The sequence below is a fragment of the Excalfactoria chinensis genome, chromosome 3 (genome assembly GCF_039878825.1).
Source record: "Excalfactoria chinensis isolate bCotChi1 chromosome 3, bCotChi1.hap2, whole genome shotgun sequence".
Taxonomy (NCBI): domain Eukaryota; kingdom Metazoa; phylum Chordata; class Aves; order Galliformes; family Phasianidae; genus Excalfactoria; species Excalfactoria chinensis.
Genome location: NC_092827.1, coordinates 42,235,622 through 42,261,037, shown reverse-complemented (window position 1 = coordinate 42,261,037; position 25,416 = coordinate 42,235,622). Strand labels below are relative to the sequence as shown.

Genomic DNA, 25,416 nt, shown 5'->3' with positions numbered 1-25,416 from the left:
CTGATCTCTTGAGTAAGGGCTCTGTCCCTTTGCTTTTACATTTTATTTTTTCTATTGCCTCCCTGCAGTCTGTGACCTTCACTAGTATAGTGGGATTGAGTGTACACTATGCAAGTTTATTTGTGACACCAAGCAGAGTGATGCTACTGACATAATAAGAAGGAAGGGACACCGTTCTGAGGGACATGGACAGACTCAAGAAGTAAGCACATAAGAACTTCATGAGGTTTAACAGGGTCAAGTGCAAGGTGTTGCACTCAGGTCGAGGCAATCCCATATATGAGTATAGAAAACAGCTCCCTAAGAGCAGGACTTGGGATGTCCTGATGGATGAAAAACTGGACACAAACCAGCAGTGTGCACTTAACAGCCTGGAAGGCCAACAGTATTCTGGGCTGCATCACAAGATGCAGCAGGGTGAGGGAGGTGATTGTAAGGCCTCATCTGGAGTACTTTGTCTGGGCCTGGGGCTCTCAGTGTGGGAAGGATACAGAGCTGTTACAGTGGGTTCTGAGAAGGGCTGCGAAGGTGGTCAAAGGGTTGGAGCACCTCTCTTGTGAAGAATGTTGAGGGGGCTTGGCTTGTTCAGCTTGGAGAAGAGAAAGCTCTGGGGAAACCTCATTGCAACCTTTCCAGTTTTTGAAAGGAGCTTACAAGCTGGAGGGGGACTGCCATTTTGCCCAGTCTGGAAGTGATAGGACAAGGGGCAATGGCTTTAGGCTGAAAGAGGGGGCATTTGGTTTTAAGTGTTTAGAAGAAATTTTTTACTTGGAGGGTGGTGAGGTACTGTTAGAAGCTGCCCAGGGAAGCTGTGGGTGCCCATCTATGGCGGTGTTCAAGGCTGGGTTGGATGGGGCCCTGGGCAGCTGAGCTGGGGGGTGGCAGTCCTGCCAATTGCAGAGGGTTGGAAACAGATGATTTTTAAGGTCCCCTCTAACTGAAGGCATTCTGCGATAAGCAGCTCATCTGGGGCTGCTTATCCTCCTCCCAGCTTTTGGAGTTTTTGGTGTCATAGCACTGAACCTGAGCCAAACTAAACTTGCTTTCTCTGTCTTTTTGCTCTTTGCATATTTACCATGTTTCTCAGCAGTGCTACTAATCCCATGGTCTAGGGTTGCTTGAAGGTCCAGGTCATTCCTTACTGATAGAGCCAGGAAAGCTGCTTTGCTCCTGCCACTGTCAGGCACTGCACATCACTTGCAAACTGCTCTCATCTCTTGAATTGGAAACCACTTAGACAAATGAGCTAAAGGTGAAATGTGAACTTGAGACCGTAGCTCAGACTGGTGTAATAACTTGTTTGACCCATCTTTGTTTCTGTTACGAATGTGGATAGCATCAGCTGTACAGGATGAACTATAGCTTTCTGATTTAAATAAATCACTTTGAAAACCTGTAGTGCCATTGACACTTTTCAAGTACAGTTGCATGGAATTTCATAATCCACGCAAGTCCTTTACTTTGACTATATTGACCCTTTCCTTGTCTTACAACGTCACAGCAGCTTGCAGTGTTTACTGCGATGTAGAAAAATGTTTCTAACTTCAGTCCCTAGCTTCAAGGTGACTGTAGGTAAAACAAGATCCTTTAAAAAAAACAACAAAGTGTATCCACGAGTACACGTACTGTAGGAGATTCCTTTTGAATGTCAGAACTTCTTTTCCCCTTGCCAAAATAATATGATTATGTAAAATAATTGGCAATGTAGGGATCTCACCATAAATTCTCTGCTACCTAATTAGAAAAGATTGTTGCATTTGTTTGTGGAAACTTTGAAACTCCACTCCCTACTTTTTAATAGCTGGAGGTGATGAAATGTGTGTAAGTTTAAAAATAAAAATTGAAGGGATTTTTATTAGGGAATTAGGGTGTGTGTTGGCTAGAAGTGTCTGTGTATCATGATTTTATAAGTATGAATCAGCTGGAGGGAAGGTTTGGTTCAGCTATGTGAGAACTCATGTTTTGCATGCTATGTGAAGAAATAAGAGCTCTCTGAGTTGCACACTCTAATCTTGACTAATCTGTGTAATTTAAGTACTTTTTTTTTGTGTGTGAGGGGTTACCTAAATTCTTTCTTTGTTCCATGGATACTTTTTGTCCACATTTATTTTAACTGAAAGAACAATTTAACTTCATTAAAAATGAACAAGAAGCGTGTAATAAATCTGCTAAATAGAAAGATTTTTATCAGTTGACTGTATTGACAAATAAATGTGCTGGACAGTTTATAAAAATAGGTTTCACTGCTTGAGATGTAGTATTTTGTCATGCAATTGTGACAAAAGTAGAGCATCATCTGAGGAAACCAGTCAGTTCCATTGTCCGACTACAACCACTTTCCTTCAGCAGTTTAACAGTAACAATAGGGCAGGCTGCAGGGGAAGAAGGAAAATACTGCTTTTAACACACTTGCTTTCTAACTACCTTATTTCAAATGCTGGTTTTCATACAGAGGCTATTTTAATTTTCTTGAAGTTATATTTTTGTGCTCACAGCAGGAAAAAAGCATTGACAAATCTGTGGCAAGTTTCTTAAAAAGAAGAGAAGGAAAGCTTTCCCCTCATTCCAGTGCAATCTGAGCCAAAGAGGTCTCTCTATGACTCTGTTACTTAACATCATTTAGGATATAATCCAAATTCCCAGTGAAGTTAAGTGGGGAAAATGGGTGTTCAGTGTTCTTCTGGCTCAGTTGTTTTCTCTTTCAATTTGCTATCGACTCCAAATCCAGAATACTTTCAGATGCACACAAATGCAGTACGTACTGATGGTGACTTCAACAGAAATGAACAAATAAAGCCAATCCAGCCCTCTTTAGATTAAGCTGGAGGCAGCAGTGCGCTGAAAGCAAATGCTGCTTTATTGCTTGGATAAAGAATAGACTCGCAGGTAGTGCTGGAAAGACATTTATAAAACCTGTCAAACTTAAATACTATCAAGATTGTGTCTGTGTGTCCAAAAACATGTCTGTATATGTTTTAATGTTTCAACTGATATATTTTAAAAATCTTGTTTCCTAAATTCCTATCTGATTTTTATTTTCTCTTCTTCATTACATTCTGTGTTTTTTTTGTTCAATTGTGCCATCTCTGCAGTCAAGCAAACTTAGCTGAAGTTTACTTTCAGCTTATTATTTTGCAGAGATGTAGAATTGTTGGAATAGCATCTTGACTCATGTAACTATCCAACATGCTTTTTGTTAATTTAACATTGCACGTGACCGTTTTTGATGCCTCAGACTGAGAGCTGATGACACTGAGTTTCAAACAGTGGTTTCTTGACAGAAGGTTCTTCTTCTGTTTTAAGTTACTGTTACTAAAGCACTTGCTTCATTTAGCAACAGTCTCACGTTTTCTTGCTCAGCCTTTCACAACTAACATAGTAACAGATGCTCTTCATGTTGCCCTCAATGTTGCAAGTACTCAATTCTAAGTTAACTTTTGCTTCCTTGACTCAATCCTTATGTGCTTGGGTTACGTATTGAAATTATTCCCATGTAGCCCATCACTGATTTCACCTCTGTCTGTGCACTGCCCATTTTGCATTGAAGCTCTGACAATTGCCATAGTTAAGCCAGGTCATAGATGTTTGTATTTTAAAGCACCCCTGCCAGCTTTCCAGAGCTCATTTGCTTCTCAGAGATGCCTTCCACGCCCAGTCCCCTGAATAAGCTGAAGTCCATTTTCCCGAAGCCCTGAGTCTGTACCCTGCTACTTGGGGCCTTCACTCAGGCTCTACAGCCAAGGCTGCTGTTGGGTGTTGTGTTTCCAGCCAGTTCTTGATTGTTTGAAAATAGTTGCACGCTGTTCTTTTTGGCTCATCCCGTAAGCATGTCAAGAAGTTATTGCTGATGCCCTCCAGAGGTCTCCCGGGTTACTTATGCTCTGCTATGTTACTCTGCCAGTGAGAATGTAGGGGAGGTCAGGGTCTCTCATATGGACCAGGGTCTGTGATTCATAAACTTGCTTGGTGTATGCAGAACTTGATCTGATTCTGTGACTGTCACAGTCCCAACATGGCATTCATGCTGGTCTTTCCACTGTTTCTGACCTGCAAGCTGCTGAGAAGCCTGTCACCTGTCCCAAACAAAAACTCCATATATTTTATTATGCATCCTTCATACACGGGACAATACTACCTTCCCCATCCTGTCTGTATGTCTTACCTGAATGGATGTCCTTAGCAGCATTAGCAGCTGCATGAACTGTTCTGCTATGACTGAGTTTTTCCATTTTTCACATGGACCTCAGTTTGTTCCTATTATTTATTTATTTATTTATTTTGGGGTGTCTATCTGTGTGCATATGCTTGAGATGGGCTTCCATTCACTGGGATTTATTGGTCTTGAGGAGTCTCATTCTTACATTGTGCACTCTCAGCTTTCCATGCCTATTGGAGGTTTCTCTTCCTGCACTGTAAAATGCAAATGACTTTCTGCTGTGAATTAATTACTAATATGCGGAGTATTGAATGTTAGAGCACTGGAGTACTTATTTTTAAAGGGTGGTAGCCTTAGCTTTTATGTTCTTTGTACTCAGTTTTATTATCATCAAGAACTTTGATTTTTATTTTTTTTTAATTTTATTTTTTTTTCTTTTTTGTGTCACATCCATGACTGTACTTCCAGTTAATTTGGATAGAGTTGAAATATTTTCAGCTATTAGAATCAATGTTTCTGCAATGCATATTGGATACAGAAGCCCATCATTCTTGTTCTCTTTGCCTCACTGAGTCTGTGAGGCAGAAAAAAAATGGAGTTAGTAGTGCCTAAGTGGAGTAAACTAATAGAGTAGTGATGACTGGATTGAAAATAGAACATCTTTAAAAATAATAATAATAAAAATGATCGATGTTGATCAAATGTTAATGAAAAAGTTGTTTTTCAATAATTCGTTTGGCATTGGTTTCAACTTTTTGATGGCTAAACAGGTGGAGTTTTGAGTGTATAGTTATATTTACAGGTTTTATATCCCAGCTTGTAGCCAACTTTGTGTTTGAAGGCAAGACGTCTTGAAAACTTGCACTGAAACTTTATTAACCTTGCTAATTCTATTGTAAGTTTCAGTAGGGTTCTTCATTTTTGTGTGTGTGAACCTTTGCGTGTATGTTATTTGTGGTAAGTTGAAAAATAGCTTTGTTTGAATCCAGCTTCCATTGTCTTTTTGAGACTTTTCTTATCTTTTTGAGGCTTTGATACATTACTGTATGGGGATCTTGAGACATGGATGCTTTCTGAAGACTGTGGGCTGTAGTTAACAGTACAATAAGCACCAAATGAATTGGTTGGATGTCTTGAGTTCTGTTAACGCTACACAGAATTTGCTGAGTTTGCATTTTGGTTTTAAAAGGAAAAAGATGTGAGCATCATGATTTTTTTTTTTTTCTCTGCTTCATTTCACTATCTGACTGGTTAAATGCTCCTTTCTCGTTAGCAGCATCAAGATGTTTCCTTAAAACTGCTCTTTGCCTGTATGTAGTGCATGCACTAAATTTGTGGGTATGTATGTATGCTCATTATGCTTTTGACCTTGAGCATTGTTCTACTCAGTCATCTGAGGATACTAAAGTGAGGATGGGCTTGACAGACTCTACTGTTGGAAAAATGTTTTTTGAATATGAGAACATCATATAAAGGAAGCTATCAGTAAATTAATTTTGATTGAGACAAATCATGAAATATGAGAATGGTTGCCAGTACTTGGAGTCATTTGAGGAAGCCTTTTCTTTCTACACTAACAAACTTATTCCATCTCATGGCCCCTGCAGAGTTTTTCTTAATTCTCTTTGTCTTTCCATATTTTCACTTGCTTATTAGATTACTCTTGTTTCTTTTTTATGTCAGTTGCCTTTTGTACTGTTTTCCCTGATTTCTTTTCCCTTTTTCTCCAAATGCCTTTAATATTTGCAAGCAGTACAGTGGCTGCTTCTCTGAGCTTCTACAATTACAAAATGTTTCTTATTACTGTGATTAATTGTGTCTCCAACCAAACTCCAAGATTTGTTCAGTATTCTTGTCCGCCTTAATATCTTTCTTGTTCAGGCTAATAATTGTCCCTTCCCTTTTGACATGTTATTTTTGTTATATATTAGTGATTTTGTTCTTACCTGGACTATATCTTGTCTGTTTTTTATATGTATATAAACATATATATACATGTTTTTTACGTATAAAAACATATGTATATATATGTATGTAAGTTTTTTGAAGGTGAGTGGTCATTGAACCTTTTACATTCTTGCTATAACCATGTATTATACACGTGACTTAAATATTTACCACTAACAAATTTTCTTCTGTAACATTCCCCATCTGAAATTCACTGGGCTTGCTCAAAGCCCTGTAGTCCAATAAGGAATTTTTCTATGACTTTCAGTTTTAATGGTTTTCAGCTATCTCCATTGTTCAGATTTTCAGTCTGGGGCCAGATGGTTTATTTCACTTCATCTTCAGGGCGTCTCAAATCCAGACCATTTTCAAATTCTTATTTGCTTCCTTTAGTACTTCCAGAATTATTATTCTTTTTCTTCAGCACATATGGGACTGAAGAACAGATCTGTGTTCCTATCCCACTTGAATTATCTGCAGTATTATCTTTCTCCTATAAAATGGGCTTTCCTAAAAAGTAACAGTCATGTTAGAATTAGTAAGGTCCTAAAGTGTTCAGTTCTAATGTGTGGTCTGTGGTGAACCGATTGTCTGTATTTTGGTTTAATAGTTGTTACTTGGAAGTTTCTAGTGCTATTGACTCTAGTGTGTTGACTGATTTGTTTTGAGCCTGAAGCACATACCCAGAGCCTGGTTACCATTGCAAAAACAAACCTAAGGGCTTTGGAGTTCTCTACAGAAGTTTCCATCCCGATCAGAGACAGCTACATATGCATTTAAGGATATGAGTCCCTCATCATCCAGTCAAGAAAGGAAGGAGATGGAGGGAAAGAAGTTCAAGGCATTGCCATTGGAGAATCAAGTGCTTTGAATGAATTTAAGGGAGATAGTGGGTTGGTGGTATTTGTTTTGCAGCTTTTTCTGCCCAGTGAGCTGTCTTTTTTCTTTTCTGTGCTTAGTTCATTTGTTTTATCATTTGAGTTTCAGTGTTTATTGGTCCTCCATCACATACACGTGGGGGGAGAAAGGGAAAAAAAATCATCCATGTAACTGAAGCATATGGAGGATTATGTCATCTGCTGTACTCAATTGTAGCTAATGTTTAGTGAGTATGAAATTGGGGTGAGTTTGCTAAGGCAACAGAAGGTATCCTCTGAAGGTAGATTAACCTTTGCTATTCTCGGTAGCGTTGACACTAGTGGGATGGGTTCCTGTAGCACTTGAATATCTCCAGTAATCCAGAGGTATAATGGCAAAGCTGACTGTTTCTGGGCCACATTCAAGGGAACAGAGCTGTATTTGAAAGGACTTGCCCCAAAATTCTCAGTAGCATTTTCAGGGTGACATTGTGGTGGTCAAGGTGGTGGAAGCTGCCTGTATACAAGACCTCAAGCTGTTTGCTGCTCAGCTGAAGGACAGTAAAATGTGCATGTGGAAGTGGGCCTGAGTTTGTGATCTGATAGATAGGGATTTCATCTTAAGAAGTGAAGGCATTTCGTTATGCTACCAGTGATAATGGAGCCACAGGGAGGAGGAATAAGTGTGACTTAAGTTGATGCTACCCTTTTGGTGTGTGATGCTCAGAAGGATTCTGTTGTCTAGGTAACAGGGTCTGCTCCTCATTTCTTAAGGAAGATGGAACAGATGTTCTTAAAAGAAGCAACCAATTATCACCAGTGAGAATATCGGTAGAGTTTAAGCTAATTGCTCTGTTGTTGCATACAGTCCAATTTGTAGGCTATAAATAGTAAAGAAAATGTAAAGCAAGAAATCTTCCTCGCCTGCCTTTTTCTAAGTGAGGTTTTTGAAAAATGTTGTTTATGAAATAGTATTCATTAGTGCTCCTTTTTGCGCTTCCATTTATCATTGTATTTGCTTCAGTGTCATGCGGTTTTCCTATTTAGTCTTTGTAATGCCTCTTTAATTATTTTTGAGTCATTTTGCTCCATTGAGTCAGTGTAAAATCACGATAATTTAATTTATTCTTTTAAAGTGCCTAATAATCTGAGGGTGATGGGGTAAGAGGGCATTCAGAGTGGAATAAGAGATGGAGGGCATTTAAGTCTGCTCTGAGATTGGATGTTGCATGCACTCTACTAGGAGAGTGGTTAGGTCCTGGAACAGGCTGCCCAGGGAGGTTGTGGATGCCCCATCCTTGGAGGTGTTCAAGACCAGGTTGGACGGGGCTCTGGGCAACCTGATCTAGTAAAGGCATATGTTTGGTGGCCCTGCTAGGCAGGGGGGTTGGAACTACATGATCCTTGAGGTCCCTTCCAACCCGGGTCATTCTGTGATTCTGTGATTCTGTGAAAGCTCTGATGAGGACCGTGCCATACAAAACTGTGGCAAAATAGGAGCCCAACAGAGGCATAGATGCCATACCCTTCTAGGTGCTGATTAAGTGGGGACATAGCATGTGTTTGGTGGGAAAAGCAGATGATGCAAGTGTTTCAAGAAGGACAAAGAGGAGTAGAGATGTGATGGGAAGGGGTGGTGTGGGCCAGAGCACTCTCACTGCAGCTTCCATCAGCAGGACGTCTCACTTCTGGCAGAAGCTGTGCTAGGGTAACTTCATGTATGAGTTACAGCATATAACATGCCTTTGGATAGTGGCAGAGATTACTACAGCCTTTACAACATAGGTTAGTAAATGTTGCTCGTGTCTTTTATGAGAGTTTTTTGGGGCTGTTTATATACAGTTTTTATACCTTTGTAATAAAATGTGTTGCTGGGTATTAAATAAGAACAGAGGGCACTGGGACCAGGTTCTCAGGGCACAATTTGTGAGTCCTCAACAAAGCTAGACCGTACCGTTACACATTTTTTAACAAAACATCTGGCCTCTCGCCTGAACTTTTCCATGCTTCTTGCCAAATATAAAAGGTCTATTCTGTGTTTTTTCGGAACAGCATTGCAGAAACTTTTTTTTCTTTCTTGGCAAAAATGGGATAAAGGAAGAATCCTTGACCTGTGCTCTTTTTGTAAGGCTTGATAAAGGGCATGCTGTTTTGATTTTTATCTTACGGTGGAAAATACCATTATGAGTGGAAACAAAATACACGTTGCACTTCTTAGAGTATTTGGCTGAGTTATCCTATTGTATAGTAGTGACATGTTGATTGGGACAAAATGTCTTATGACATTCAGTTATTTCAATAACCATTGTAAAACATTTGTGGTCCAAGTAAGGAGAAATATTATTTGCAGGATTTTGTAAAAATCCTTTTTACCAGCTTGCTTGCATGTAACTTGAACTCTTTTGCTTGTTATCCTTCCTTTGACTCTGGTTCCTGGTTCTTTTGTGAACTCCCATGTGTTCATCCTCTGTGATTTAATGCAGATGATGTATCTGGTCTCTTAGCTGTAAGCATTAGCTTGTATTTGTCTCTGAAGTCAGGGGAGATGCTAATGTTCGTGTTTGCTAGCAGGGCTGTTCTTCTGTTGTTTGCGTCAAATGCTCTTGTCTCTTAAATTCCTATTTTAAAATAATTAGAATAATTAAATTTCTATTATAAAATCATGCCTTGGAGCATGGTATACCCTTTGTGTTCGGTGCTTAGACTTCCTTATGATTTCTGGTGTATAAGAATTCATGACTACTCCGATCCTCCTGTTCTCCCTTACTTTTCCTCTGTCAATGTACTTCCTAATTCTCTTTGTTTCCCTACTCTATCATGGGGTCTGTCAGCAGCAATATTTTTGCTGCTCCGTTTGTGTGCTAGTAATGCTTATAATGAAATTTTACAGTTGGTTTCTGTAGATTTGGCACCTGTTTTCGCAAGTGTTTTCTTCATTTCTACAGATTAATTGTATCACGTATACTCAATCCCAGATTCTTTACGCTGCCCTTGACGTTTTCTTTGAGCCTTTTGCTTTTTTCTCTCTTCCCTTTCTGTACAAATCTGACTAATTTTATTCCTGAAGGTCATGCTGTAAAGACAAAAGAATGACAGTTATTACATGTTATTCCACTGTCTACCCTGGAAGCAGCTATAGTATAGGAAGAAGCTTCTTCCCTATACCTCTTTTTTTTTTCCCCCTTTTTTCTTTTTTTCCTCTGCGATGCCTTCTTTCCCTTATTTTTTCTTCTTTCTGACCTCCTGCTCACACCACAGACGTTAGTGTGCTGTAGTACAAGGCCCTCCTGTCACAGTAACTAAGGTTTAAAAGAAGAAAGGAGGAAGGCACACTTGCCAGTGGGTTGACTGGGGCTCTGGACTTTGTGCCAAGTTTAGAGGAGTGGTTTGCCCTCTTGGATGCTTTTCGGGGCACCTCTTAAACCCTTGACGTTTTCTGTCTTTGCCTTTTGTTTTCCCCTCAACCAGTCTTTTTCTTTTGGTCTTATTTTTCTGTGTAGCTCACTCCCTTTCCGTCCAGCTCTTTCTCCAAGGTTGTGCTTTTCTTCACAGTCGAATCTGACTCCACCGTCCCTCCCACTCACGGTGTTGCTGCTGGCTGCAGTGTCTGGGCTGTGCTCCTGCTTGGAGTCGTTTGCCCCACTCAGTCCTCCTCTGCTATCTTCCTGCCTCTCCCTTGCTGCAGAAGGAGGCAGCCTGCTCTGCAAGGACTAATCTAAAGCAGGAGGAAAATGGGTGAAATGTTTTCCATTGTTTCAGTGCCAGAGTTGTCTCAAGTGCATCATTTAACAGCTCTAAAGGTTTTGTGAGCCTTTCTCTACTGAGTGTGTGCAGATAAAATTCCCTAAGAGAAAGGGAAGAGTCAGATGACAGTTTGCTGATGGTACAAAATTACATAGCTAGGTTTTGTTTCTTTAGTAACCAATACAGAAGTGCAAAAGGATCTTGGTACTGAGTAGGTTGTGTGATTAAAATTATTTGCATTTATCAGTGTTGAATTTTGAAGCAGTGGAAATGGGGAAGAACATACTATCTACATATAGGAGTGCTGGATCTGAATGGTCATTACTGGTGCAGGTTGAGGACAGGAGGAAAAACATCCTTTCTGTACCTCTGCAAATGTTCCAAATTCAGGAGCAGTCAAAAAGGCAAATTCAGAGTTGTTGGAATGGCTTTAAAGTGAATTGCTCAAGTCAAGAGTGGAGAACAAAGCAGATGTGATCTACCTCATAAATCCCTGATGCATTCAGATGTTGAGTGTTTGTGTCATTTTGATCGTTCCCTACCTCAGGCAGGATAAAGGGAAATAGGAGTCAACAAAGTTAGTAATGCAAAAGTGCTTCCATGTAATCCGAGAAAAAAATAGACTGGAAAATGGCAGCTTCTGAGGGAGGGAAAACTGAAGGAGGTCTGAAATCATGAAACTATGTGAGAAAGTTAGAGAATGGTTATTCATTGCTTATTGGAACAGAGAAACAGGAGCAACTGAATGAAAGTAGTAAATCTCTCTGCAATGCAACTTTAGTTTTGAAACACAGCTCCAAATATTGTAGAGAGCAAAGCATATGTCTAAGTTAAAGAACTTTATTACTGGGGAATTCATTTGAGTATTAATGAAGCAAACACAAAAGCAGTGAAGGACCTTGATTTAAGGTGTGGTTTCCATGGCCCTGAAGCGATGGATTGCTGGAAGCTGACTGTGTATAGCACGAAAGGCTTGTGCTGTCTCTATGCTTCTATACATGCTCTTTTCCTTGGTGTTTGCTTCAGCTGTGTCATGGACACCATAGTGGGTAGGCTCAAAGTTAGCCTTGAAACTGAGTCAAGTACTGCAACTCTTCTCTCTTTGAGTAAGCATGTGTACATGTTTTGTCTTCACGGCATTCCTGTAACTGCAGTCGTTTACAATGAGGTGTTCACTACTGCCCAACCTGGGAAATTTTGATCCATACAATTAAATGTTCTGCAGTGCTAGGAGTGATAAAGAGGCAGGAGGCTTGCTGTGTTCTCAAGGATTTAGAAGTAGGTTATGGAATAATTGTGTAAGAAACTTTCCTAAGTTCTGAAAGGTGCACTCCTCTTTGTGAAGTTGTTGTTCCAGAAAGAAGGTGTGTGTAAATGAACTCTGTAATTCTGGTTGGGATTATAAACATGCTATTTGTTACTTCTAATTGCAAGCTTAATGAGATATATCAGGTCTGGAGTAGTTCTGTTGTAGGTCTTGAGAATGACTTCCAATTACTCATTTCTGCTTATTATCTGGGAAAGTATTTGCTCTCAGTTCTCAGGAAGAAAGTCTAACGTCTGTTTGTGGAATGTTGTTGTCGGGGCCACACTGCTTTTACTGCCTTGGGCAAAAAGTTCCATACCCACTCGCAGTAGGATTTAGTTGAGAGAGAGGTTCAGTGGAAGATTAAATGCAGAACACTACAAGCTCTCATGATGGTAAATATTAGCCAGTTACCAGTTTCTCCATTTCATTACTTAATGTTCTTTCAAAACCTCTCAGAAAACTGCTGTTGTTCTTAAGGGTTTGCCATATGAACATATTTGTGTTGTTTATGTTTTCATCTCTGCTCACCCAATTCTGGGGAAAGGTATTTACCAGTCTTTTGATCTTCCTCGAATTTATCAGTCCTTACTGGGGGAAATTCTGGTTCTGCTATATTCATTGCCTCATCGAATAACTTTTCATATTTAATTGAAGAACGAGGAAATAGACATTAGATTACAAATGGAGTTTTTTTTTTTCCCCAGTTGCAGGCTGATCGTGAGAGTATGAGAGGAATCTTGTGGTAGGCGTTTAATGACTTGAGAGACAGCCAGTGAACATCTTGTTTTAGCTTGCTTCACGCGTTAGATTTGCCTAATGTGTGCCTAAAAGCTTGCTGAAGATTTGGGTAAAAAGTGAAAAGCTTTGAGCAAAGACATAACAAATTTAATGGTGTTAATCAACAGTAAGAATGTTTTAGCCTTGTGCTTCCAGAGCAAAATGCTGGGTTTGTTGTAAATAATTGTCAACAGACCAATTACTTCTATAATTCTTAAATTAAAGCTTTGACAGAGCGACATTCTTAAGTGTTATCTCGAAAGAGCATATGAAAAACCTGACTGTAAAAAGGTGCAGATTTTTTCAGTGATTTTAAACAGACCCAAATTAATGAAGTCAAGAACCAAAGAATATTCACTTTATCTCAAGTCCGTGGGCAAGTTTCTTTCTTTCAGTGTGGTATTAAACTGAATTGATACTTGCAACTGCAGGCTTGTCTATTAGCTTGTTTAATGAGAGGTAAAGCATTTACATAGATCAGATGAATGAAGTACATCAAACTTTAATGGATGCTATTATTCGGATTCATTTAATTTGCCTAAGGAGCACGGGTTTATTGTGCTTAGCGTTTTGAATTCTTGACTCTGATTTAAAGAGGACTTGAAATATAAAAACTGCTGTAAACTTTGATATACAAGAATGCATAACATTTTTGTTCTGTGGCACTGTTCTTGAATGCTGCAATGTACAAGATTATAACATTCCTTCCTGAAATATCTCGTATTTCTGTGATGCTTAACTGGGGATGTTGTCATGAGGTCTTATGCGCTTGAGCTCTGTCCTTTCAGCTACTGTGCTCCTTTCATTCAGCAGTGCAGTGAAGTAGAGGTTTCCCCTTGGTAGGAGTCCTCAGATTAAGAGGAGATGCTGGTAGCCTCCCAGCCATTTTGTTACTGAGCATAATCTGTTTTATCTAGTCCGAGAACCTCTTGCAGATATAATTCTACAGGTGTTTTGGGCAAAGAATTTGGTTATAAAGCTGAGAGGGTGCTGAGCAGTTCAGCAGTGTCGTGCTTGATAAGCTCTGGGTCTGGACAGAAACAAATCCAGGGAATTTTCATGTCATGAGATGGTAAAGTGTTTTGTAGACAATCAACTTGTTACTTATGAGCTTTTCAAGCTGAATGCATGCCTTCCTTGTCCTAGGAACTAAAATGCTCCCTCTTCTATAAATAATAAGCTTTCCTGCATAAAAAAGTCTTTGAAAAATCTTGACCTGTTTGGATGAATGCATCTCTAATTTATTTCATTAATAAATGGTAGTATATACCTGTTGTAGTAGTTCTGTTACTGATTCTGCATGCCTCCCTTGAGAAGTAGAAAAATTAGAAGGGTATGAAAATGTGACAAATAATTTGTCACTCGTAGATTTGGACACGTGTTCTTTCTCTAATATAAAATTACGAAAGCAGAGGTGCCATTCTTCTTACTCTGATTCATGCAATGCTCCTTGTGTAAATACTTCTGAGAGGAAAGCCTTGGAAAAATTGAGGATCACTCAGAAGTCATGTCCGATGATGTTTGTTATCCTTCTGCAGGTGTTTTGGAAAGCATCAGTTGCTGGCACTGTTTATTTTTGTGAGATACAGTGCAAGAGCAGGGATGGCCAGGAAATCAGGAAACTGCAGAAACATTAGGATAAGCATAGGGTGGGTAGATCAGCTGCAGTTCAAAAAGCCAGATCAAATGTTTAGGTTTGTGAAATCGTGTGACAGTGCATGAATGAGGGTGAGTGCACCGGAGCCAAGCTGCCATCATATGATCTTGACATCAGCATTTCCACATATAGGTGTATTAAAAATTAGCTTTTTCCTTGTTTGAGGAATAATTTTACAGTAGCCTTTATCTTTGAAAGTCCATGCTGAAGTACAACATATTGATTACTGGGAAATGGAAAGAGTTGTTATATTTGTGTTTCTCTGTATGTTCTTAAAGAAACATGGTAAAGCTAACTTGCTTTCCCGGGAACCTCAGGAATTCAGAATGCAGTCACCGTAGTTTCTATTAATTTTTATTAGGTATGTGTGATATTTTGGAAATCTTTTGCTGTTTTTTTTTTTTTTTTTTTCTCCAGAATACCATTTTTTTTTTCAGCTCTTGAAGTGAAAATATTTATTTTATAAATACTTTCTTAATCATTGTCATAGGAGGAGGGTGTGACAGCTTTTTTTTGTCCTCTTCCTGTCCTGACATTTGACGATTTACTGGCTAGATTCTGTTCAGTGTATTCTTGTATTTATTTTTTTTGGAACTAACTTTCTTTCTCTTGTGGAAGATTGCAGTTCTTGTTGTTTAGGAGCTGCTTGGTTGAGATGGGTGGAGGAGGCATAAAGCAGCATTAGAGAGGTGAAGTGTGAAGACTGCTTGGAGTAAAACAGGAGAACTACATAGAACAAGAGACTGCCTTTACTGGGGCACTAAACAAACCTGAATTCCATGTAATTTTTTTTAATGTGGCACACTGTTTCCATCCCTGTGTTTTTTTTCTTCTTCTCTATCTCTAGGACCCTTAGCACAAGTTAAAGTTAACAAAGGATTGTTCTTACAAATCTAATAAACGTAATAGCTGCCTGTTTATATTTTGAGAGAGGCCCATTTGCCTCCCTGAGGGAAAAATCTGCATTGTGAATTTGGTTTTATAATAGGCATTAGAGGGTCTGTGTGAAAAGAAAAATAGTAATAACATGGAGGAGAGGATCTAGTCTTGATTAATAACATCTAAATAGGCTGGAATTCTTAAAGAGCTTCTGTAGGAGTAAAATGATGATCTTTAAGTTCCTCTGAAAATCCCAGCTTCAATTTAAAAGTAACTTCATTGAGCCTAGAGGCTTTAAATATATTCATCACACAAGATGTGTTCTAATTCTTCAGGGTACAACTGCCATTGTGAGCCATTAGGTTTACATTTTGGACTTTCCTATGACAACTTCTGATCCACATCTCTGTCAGTTGAAGGGTTTGGTTCTAACTTTGAAAGCAGTTAAGTGCATCACCGACTGTATTTCCATCAAAGAAATTACCAGGGGTGTTCCAGAGTGGATTAACTAGGATTGGAAGGCCAGATTAAACTGGAAGATGGGAACACTTCTTAGATGAGTTGATCTGACCTCAGAATTTGCTTCTGAAGGCGATGGAGTTTTGCCTTCACTGACGTAGAAATACATGTTTACTGCAAGATTTTCTGGCGTAAATACTGACATCAGTGTTTGTCTTCCTTTTTTTCCTCTAATTTTTCTTAGTTTCACAGTGAGCTGAAAGGGTCTGTGTTCACCCTGATCTTGTAGGTGGTAGAAAGAAAACGTTATTTACCCGATAGTGGATAAACTATTCGTGTGGAAGTTGTTTCCATTAGAAATGCACTGTCTGACTATTTTCAGTAGCAGTAAATGCCTTCAGAATTGATCACTTTGTTTATGATAGTAACAATGAAACTCTCTTCTGTCCTTTTTACAGAAGTAGTTTTTTTATAGAAAGCAGAACTTCCCTAATGCAAAAGACGAAGAGACTTCCTAACTGCTCGTCATGCAAAAGTTACTTGTATGATATACTGATAGACAGTTTGTAGCCTAAGTTCAAAGAGCTTAAAAGGAATTACTTTAGAAGCTGTCTATCAATACTGTCATCTCCTGGAGATGTGATCAATAAGACCCCACCAAACCTATCTTTTCTGAAAGTTTTTATAAAAGCTAGGTACTTCATAGGTGATGCATCGCTGAATCTAGTGGTAGATGGTTAAATTGAAGTCATTAAGTAATGAATTTCCTGTTATGATCAAACTGCAAATGAGATGCTGTTTTCACTGCTCTTGAGAAGCTATTCCTGACCTTTTCTGTTTGAGATGCCAACTCTGAGGGTGAATTTATCTGATAGCAGTTGTTTGTTTTCCTATTGCTGTAGTTATGCCTTTTAGCTTAACTGTGTCTTTTGTCTTTGGTGCTCACACCTTTGTATTTTAGTGGGTATAATATTAATCCTTTCAGTAGTTGATTTGTTCCAGTAATTGGGCAAGCTTTTTCTTCCTTTGTTGAGGGATAGATTGTTTGCTCTCTTCAGGAAGAGTTTGTGTGTGTGTGTGTGTGTGTGTGTGTGGAGAGGGAGGTGTTTAAGCCCAGGTAAAAACTGCATATACCATTTTAAACCAGTATCGCAAAGATTATGGTAATAAATTCTAGCAGTTGCAGATCTTTTTTTATGCTCGGATTATTTTTTGTAATGAGGTGTGGTCACGTAGACTGGAATCTTACAAATATAAAAACAGTGTATTAGTTCCCTCTGCCTTGAGATTTGAATTAACCCAGTCTCTCAGCTGATTTTGTTCTCACAAGCCCTAAGAAAAAATGGTATTGTATTTCATTCATCTGTTTTATATGCTTAAAGTTTATGCAGTAATCTGTGGTTCAGAAAAGCTGCGGAGAATGATTTACCATGGCTCTGAAGTTGTCCTTGGGATTCTAGGTGCCACTGAAATGCATGTTTGTGAAATGTGTTTATGGTGAAGAATAGATGTGCAACCATTTCAAAACTGTTATATATTTGGCATGTGACAGCCCAACAAGTGAATAGTGGAAGGGTGAAATGGTGAGGTGAACCATTAGACTAGTCTACAGTTTTACCTAAATGTAGTCTTAAACCTCCTTTTCGTCCTTTCTGCCCTGTACTTTCCTGTTTGATAATGTATTTAAGGAAGAATTCTTTTCCTTTGTTGAATTTGGTTTCATCTTCAACTTGCACAATGATGAAGACAGACACTTCCCATCATTGGGAAGAAATTGTCAAAAAACACAAGTGGAAAGTCTGACATAGGGCCTTTATATTCTAGTTTAAGGTTAACTGAAGAACTAGATGCTACCCTGGCTTCTCTTAAAGCAGTACATGCTTATGGAACTATTTAGTAAAACAATTAAGTGTAGTTAAATGGTTGGTGTAGAGTTGTTTGCAAATTCAATTAGTACCCTGTTAAGTCCTGTAACTAAGTCACTGACAAAAACATCAAAGAGAACTGGCCCTACTATGGAATCCTGATGAACCCTAGAACATATAGCCAGCTTGATATAGCCCCGTTTGCTATAACTTGAGCTTTACCCATCACCCATTGCATTGTGTGTTCATCCAGCTGTGTGCTGGGTGTTTTGTCCAGAAGGGTGCTGTGAGAAGTTGTACTGAAAGCTTTGTTGCAATCCAAAAATCCTTTGGTCAACTAGGGTGAGTAACCTTATCATAAAAGGAAATTAAATTCATTAAACAAGCCTTTCCCCTCATGAACCCGAGTTGGCTGTTACCAATGGCTGCTTTGTCTTTCAGATGTTTTTCAATAACTCTCAGAATAATCTCTGTAATTTTGCAAGACTCTGAGGTGAGACTGACAGGCTTATGATTACTGGGGTCTTCTTTCTTGTCCTTTTTGAAATGTGGGACAACACTTCCAGCTTCCAGTCAACTGGGACCTCTCCAGCTTCCATTATAATTAGGAAAAATTGCTAGGTAGCCTCTCAAAAATTCTGTAATAATGTTAATTTGCTTTCAGAGCAGAGTAGACTTGAAATGCAGGCAGATAGAGAATGCCTGTGACATGGATAAGCAGAGTCTGTTAATTTGAGACCTCTTTCCATCTCTTACTGCTGTTGTTTGACCTTTTAGTACTCTATTCAGATACAGAAATTCTGGTGGAAGGTCAACATATCTAACATCACAATAATGGAGTGATTTCTTCCTTGTGGTTTTTGCAGAATTCAGAGTTTTAAGATCAAACCCTCACAAGTTTGATTCTTACATGTGAGAAGCTTTATTTAAAGTTACTTGTGATTTCATCCAAGGTGCATCAAAAGATGAGAACAAATGCATTAAAAATAGCCTACTTGTTATAAATGAGTGCACGTCGTTGTTGTGGGTAAGAAATATACCAGTTCTTTTTGAAAAGGAACAGTGTTTTCATGTGGCATCCATGAAAAGAAAAGGTTTCAGGCTTTGCTTGTTAGTTGGGCTGCTCTGGTACATGACCACTACTACACAAGTCATCTACTCAGCCTGGCTTGAGCGAGCTGTTGCTTAGAACCAAAGAATATATGCATGCCTTTCTCCTTTATGTGTAGCACCTTTAAGTTCATGCAGAATGCTTCAGGTATTGTTTTTGTTCTTAGGCTGTACATAGAATTTCTGTTAACGTTTCTATTATATGCTGGTTTTCAGTATGGAGCTTGGTGCTCTTTGGCTATTTCTTCTGTAAGTTCTTGAGAGAATGCTTCATCTCACCAACTGTTTCAAAATCTAAGATGATTTCAGTGTTGTTTCTAACAGTGTCTTTAAAAAAAAAGTAATAATAAAAAACTACTTGCTACAGGATTTTATTACTTTATTTTAGAGCAGTGTGAAGTCAGAAGCATTGCATCAAATGGGTACTGGAAAATAGTTTTAGCATTGCTAGAAACAAAGGTACATAGCAGTATTTTTTTTCCAATGTATGTCAAGGAGACACAGTTATAGTCTTTGGGTTTCTGATAGTTTATAATTTAAGAGTTAATGTTACTGTTTAAGTGATAAATTGATTTCTACACTGCATCACCTAAGTGATACCTGAGAATGACTGCCTATGAGTTCATTAGGTAGGCACATCTTTCAGAGCTAGCTAATCCTTTGTGTTATATACCTTGGTGTCTATGAGAATTACTGTTTTAGCCATTAGAAACTGATTTTTGGCAATTTATATAATAGAACTGCAGATGCAAACAATTTTCAGATAAAACAGAAGTGGTCAATCATTTTTATGAAGGCAGCGTCACAAACAAACAAACAAAGTGATTCCATGGGAATGGTAGTTTTGGAATTGCTGCTTCCCGGTTCCCTCTGAGAACTGATTTGATCTGTCAGAATGGTGACTTCAGCGGCGGTGCATGCTTTCGTGTGCTGTTTAATTACGGGTGTAGTAGTGGTGAGACTGAGTTGTTTTGTGTTTCTGGCAAACAGCAAGTCCAGGTTTATATCTGGATTACAGAAGTGTATTTGAAACGTCTATTAATAACTCTAATAATCTATTAATCTATTGATAAACTTTTCTTTCAAAACACCCTTATGTTCTGAAAACAAGGATCCCATGGGCTTCCAGGCAATGGACACAGAAATGAAATGCAGAAAATTATAGGGAATACAATAACTGTGTGGTAATCAATAACTGTTTTGTCCACATGAGGAATTTGACAGGTGGCACCAGTTCCAATCTGACATTTTAAAATCCTGATGTTTACCTTTGATAAAGATGTTACAAAGTATTTAACTCCTAGGGCCTATTTTAGGATTGTTTGTTTATTTAGCTGTGGTAAGACACTAGCACATATATATATTTTTTTTGTTATGTTGCTTTTTTTAACAAACATGGAAATAACAACAGCTTGTCTGTCTCTTTGCAGCTTTTACGAGAGTTGAAGCACCCTAATGTGATTGCATTACAGAAGGTTTTCCTTTCTCATAGTGACAGAAAGGTTTGGCTGCTGTTTGATTATGCTGAGCATGACTTGTGGGTAAGTACAGATTTCCCTGAATGTTTGATATAGTGTAATAGGAGCGTGGACAAGTTGAAGTGTATGTGATGTGCCTTCATATAACACAGAGATGCATACTTTTCTTCCTCTGTAGTTCAGGGTCTAACTGACTTCCTGTTCTTATTACACTTTGATCTTTCTTTTAAAACCTGCAAAATCTCTGAAGAATTTTTAAAATGCCAGACTTCATTTTGAAGCTAAAACAACTTCCCTTTAAGATTTAATTAGGGTTAAAGGCAGTATTCCTAAATTGAGATCTTCTAAAATAAGGATTGGAAATGTATTTCGTATTCTGTTTTCCCTGCAGTTTTACCAAAACAAAGAAAAAGAATGAGTGGGACTGTTTACTGAGTCCTTTTACTGAGATACAGCGGCATTAACATTCTGTCATTTAATTCTGAACAGTGAATTTGTGGCAGAATGAGTAGAATGAAAATAAGAAAAAATAAATAAGTAAGCACTCTTGACTGGGTCTGCTGATGCTCTATGACTATATGGAGCAGGAATAGAGACTTGCGTGTCGATAGATTTCCAGTGAAACGTGATAAGATTTCAATTAGAAGTGAGTTGCCTGGATTTAGATTAAGACTTAAACCCATAGAAGATATAAAAAATGACTAGTAATCAGTATGTTTATAATTCCTTTGAAAATACCGCAAGAAAGAGGAAGTGGAAAAATGAATTCCAATATTATTTCTTAAGGCTTCAGTAATATGGACATTGCTATTGGTAAGGATACTATGATAGTGACAGAGTGGTTGGTTTCTTAATTTTTTTTTTTTTTTTTTTTTGTACAAGAGCTAATGCATAAGTACTTGTAAATGACAAAAAAAATTTAAAGTGGAACAAAAGTAGACAGACTGTAAAAAATGTATTTTTGGCTCAGGACAGTTGAGATCATGAGATTTCAGTTCCGTTTTATGTTAAAAACGTTATTTGAATTTCTCTTGTAGGGTAGCAGCTTTGTATTTTAAGTTTTCTTCATCACATTTATGTGTACAGTGAATTTGTATATGTCTGCCAGCTGGTGACAGTGATGATGAATAGGAGTGCAGCAGATAAAACCCTGTATGGACATAATTTATAAGTGCATCAGCTGAGTTTACTCATTTAAAAAAACAATCTCAACAAACACGTTTTACTGCTACATTGAGAGATGTTCAAAACATACTTTTGCTGAACTTTTCCATTCAAATTTATTTGGGGCATCTGCTTTTTACACAACGTGGTGATTTTTCATATAACTTAACTGCTTTATCTAAAGAATTGCTGCAGTTTGATGTTCCTACCACTCCTTACATCTGGCTGGGTATTGGTCATAATCTCCGTGAATTTAATTCTTTTTCATTATTTGAAATTGAATGCTTGTTATATTAGTTATTTGATGTAAACTGGTCTCCCACTTCCCACTGCTCTTTGGTTTTTTTTGTGGTTTTTTTTGTTTTTTCTCACCCTATGGGACATGCTACACAAATCATTTCTCCTTTCCTATATAATTGCCCATATTTCCTTGCTTCTTAAGCCTTTGCAGGAATTCTTTTTCCTCCCTCGCATAAAGTTAGCCATACTCAAAGCAATCTTGGTTCTGGCTTAACGTTGGTCCTCATTTCCTTTACCGTCAGCACTTCCCAAGCATCACTCTTGATTCCCCTTTTGTCTCTTTTGCTCACTCCCAACTTTGTGTCTTTTTCCACGCTGCCTCCTACACATGGAACAGCCTCCCAATTAACGTACGTAAAGATCCTTCACTATCCTCTTCAAAAACCTCCTGAAAATCCACTTATTTTGTAACACATTTCAGTAATAACAACCACTTGTCATTCTGTCTGTGTTGTGTTGTGTTTTGCATTTTCTGTGCTTTACGACTTGTGCCCTTTCAGCAATTTGAGGTAGAAATGTAATAGAGGATTGGCACGTTTTTGTTACTGGTTTGCACCATGTGCTTTCCCAGCACCACATAAAAACAAAGTGAGTCTCTTCATCATGGGTGTCAAGTTTAGTAAGATTTAGTATTGATTTGATGTGCTGTCACTAGAGAAACGTAAACTCCCAGAGACCAGTGCAGTTTCAAATGTACATATCTTAGTGTCACACGGCAAAACTTAAAGGATAGGGATCTCCATTCTGTTCAAAGTTGCCCAACTTTAGTAACTCGTACTAGCTTCAATGAGAATAATAAATGCTCGTTACTTATAAACAGATTAATTAAAATCATTACATTTTCAGCTTCAGTACTGTAAATATTTGGCAAAAGATGAATGAACTGTATTAGATGCTATCTTTTTCTGTTCATTTTGTAATGCTGAAGAAAGCTGTCCCATTCTAATGAGGAAATGTGATGGTGCCAATTAAGCTTATTAAAAAGTTCTTTTATGGTGAGCAACATTCTTTTTTTAACTTTGCATTTAGTTCCCAAGGATTAGAGTACTCAAATCTGAAATTTGAGTTAAAATAGAAACATACCGTGTAACTTGCAGTAACTTCTGTTGATAATAACTTCAACTTCTGTTGATGCCATTTTCAAGGGATAAAGAAAACTATGCTTGTTTAGAACAACTTCTGACAGGTATTGATGAAGACTTATGATGTTGTCATTGCTAGCAAACATGTTCACTGTCTGATTACTAAATCTATCAAAGATTTTCCTTCATCATCTCTCAAGTAACGTTGTACAAAACTATGCAAAAGTATTAATGGGATTACAGTAAAGAATGTCTAAGAATATAGCAGATGTTTTTGACCAACTGATCTATAATTCACATTGAATTAAAACAATTGCCAGCATTTAGTGTAACCCATAAATGATTTCCTTATGGTTTTTCTGAGCTATTAGTCTCTGACAGCTGATAACATTTTTAATGTATCGGATGTGCCACATGTGTTTGTTTATAGTGTTTTGTCTACAGTGTCATCACTGTTCACATATGCTTATGCTATGAAGTAATTATGAGATTCCTTAGCTTTTACCTCACCATGTGTAAAAGAGACATCTGACACAAGGTTATAAAGGTGCACATCAGCTGCTGTTATTGAGTATTTCATGCATTATGGCCTACAATCTTTCTTTAACTCCTAGCAATTTGCTTCCGTCTCACAACTTTGATGTCTGTTTTTATTTGAAAGCTTTTTTCAGATGTTCACAGCTAGAGAACCAACTACCTCTTGTTTGTTTCCTGTTGAGGGTCTTCACTTTTTCAGTGTTTACTCATAACATCTTGGATAACTTTCATTCAAATTGTAACTAGGTTTTCTCTCTCAATTAATTCACGTTTAGATTAAAACAGACAAACAAACAAAACTATTTAATAGGTAACACATACCTGAGTTAATCTCCAGTACATGAGTATAATTGCTACTATTTTTAATTAACCTTCTCATGTATGCAGTTAGGAGTTCATAGTCAAAAGTATGCGTGGATGAAAAAGTGTAATTCCTTTAATTAATATATCTGTTTTTCTTCTGTGTTCTTTAATGAATTAAAGAAAAAAAATATCTTGAATGCACGGGATTCTGTTTTAACAGTGTTTTGAATAATATTCTTGTATGCTAAAAGAAGTTGTGGGGATTTTACATACCAGTTTGTGCAGTAACCTTGCAAATGTATTTAATCACGAGTGTTTTATAATAGATCTGAGTTAGTCGTCTCCAAATCTGGTATAATCAGTTATAACTCTTCCTTCGCATAGGTTTCAGTTTAGCTTTCAGTCATGAAAATAATACTGGTTGATTTTAAATATTTTTATTTATATTAGAATACCTTTCTCAGCGTAGTAGTTTTATTTTTCTCTTCTAATTTTCTGTAGTCATTTTTATTTTAATTCAGTTCCAGTCCGCTAAGTAATTCTCTGTGTAGACTTCTGTTGCATTTCTTTACCAGTGAAGGATTCTGCTAGATGATAGAAGAATATAAGATTTATGGGGGCAAAAGGGAGTGGGCTGGCATAGCTTTTGTTTGCTTTGAAGATATAATTTTTATCAACAGGCATTGTTACGGGAAGTCATCTGTATGGTATGATTTATCCTTTCCAAATAGATGGGGTTATTTTTGACACAAAAATGCTGGCTGAACTTACAGATGGCAACACCGTTCCTTGTTGATAGTAGTCTTGTCTGATAACATACTTGTAACATCACTACTCATTTCACTTTATTTTTTGCCAAGGTTGTGGGAAATTAAGGATAATTTGTATTTAGCAGTGACATGAACACTGGATGTTTCAGGTATAGTGTGAAAGGGTGACTGAATTCTGACTTTATTACTGTTTGAAGGTTGTTCTTTTTTTAGAAACGTATTTTGGTCTTAAAGAACCAGAAGAACTAGGGAGATCCCTACAAAACCTTGGAAAATGATACTGAATCTGTTTTATGTTCACTATGCTTCAAAGTATAGATATTTAAAAGAAGTCAGGTTCATCAAAACATAGTATGTTAAAGCTTTTTTCGCTGTCAAAATGTTGACTTTTTTTCTCTTTTAAATTGATTTTTTTTTTCCCTATTGGCTATTTGATTAAAGGGATTCTGAAGAAGAAATGTGTAACAGCATTGTTAAGAAGGTGGGAACTGAAACTGATTGTTATCATGTAGCCAAAATTGGAATGCGGTGTCAGTAGAAGTACTTCTACCCATTTTTGTTTTGATATGAGCTTAGTTTCTGATACTCACTGACAGAAATTATTTCTATGCTTAGGCCTCAAACAGCAAACAAAAGTGAATTAAGTTAATTGGGTCCGTCTTTCTTTCCTGTCTTTGAAAATTGTGCAAACAATGCATGTTTAGTTTTTGTAACATTTCTACATTCTTATTTTTCCATTGCCCTTCACATGCTTTTTACATCTGATCTGTAACAGTGTTTGAATACTAATTGTTGAAGAGAGAAGACTTTTGATGCCATGTAATCTGAATGATCCTCTTGACCCTGGCACAGATTTAGTGTGTATCAAACCTTCATCTTTTTAATAATAAAACCTTATTTTACTTTGTACTAGTGTCTTGGAATTGCCTAACATAACTTTATTTTGTTATCAGAACTTGGTTGAGGGTATATGTAAAAAATATTTTGTTGAAGAATAGGAGCAGATAGACGATTTACTTCAG

The 25,416-nt window shown here is 37.7% G+C and overlaps 1 protein-coding gene across 2 annotated transcripts in view; it reads left to right on the top strand.

Annotated features, from left to right (window-relative positions):
* Positions 1-25,416, top strand: part of CDK19 (cyclin dependent kinase 19) — a 105,974-nt gene that overhangs the window by 20,540 nt on the left and 60,018 nt on the right. The window contains exons 2-3 of one of the 2 annotated variants that reach the window (XM_072332595.1): positions 20,191-20,301; positions 22,040-22,052. In XM_072332595.1, the coding sequence (XP_072188696.1) occupies positions 20,282-20,301; positions 22,040-22,052 (33 nt within the window). In that variant the 5' untranslated portion in view covers positions 20,191-20,281. The remainder of the gene's footprint in view (positions 1-20,190; positions 20,302-22,039; positions 22,053-25,416) is intronic. The other variant, XM_072332596.1, reaches the window with a different exon arrangement.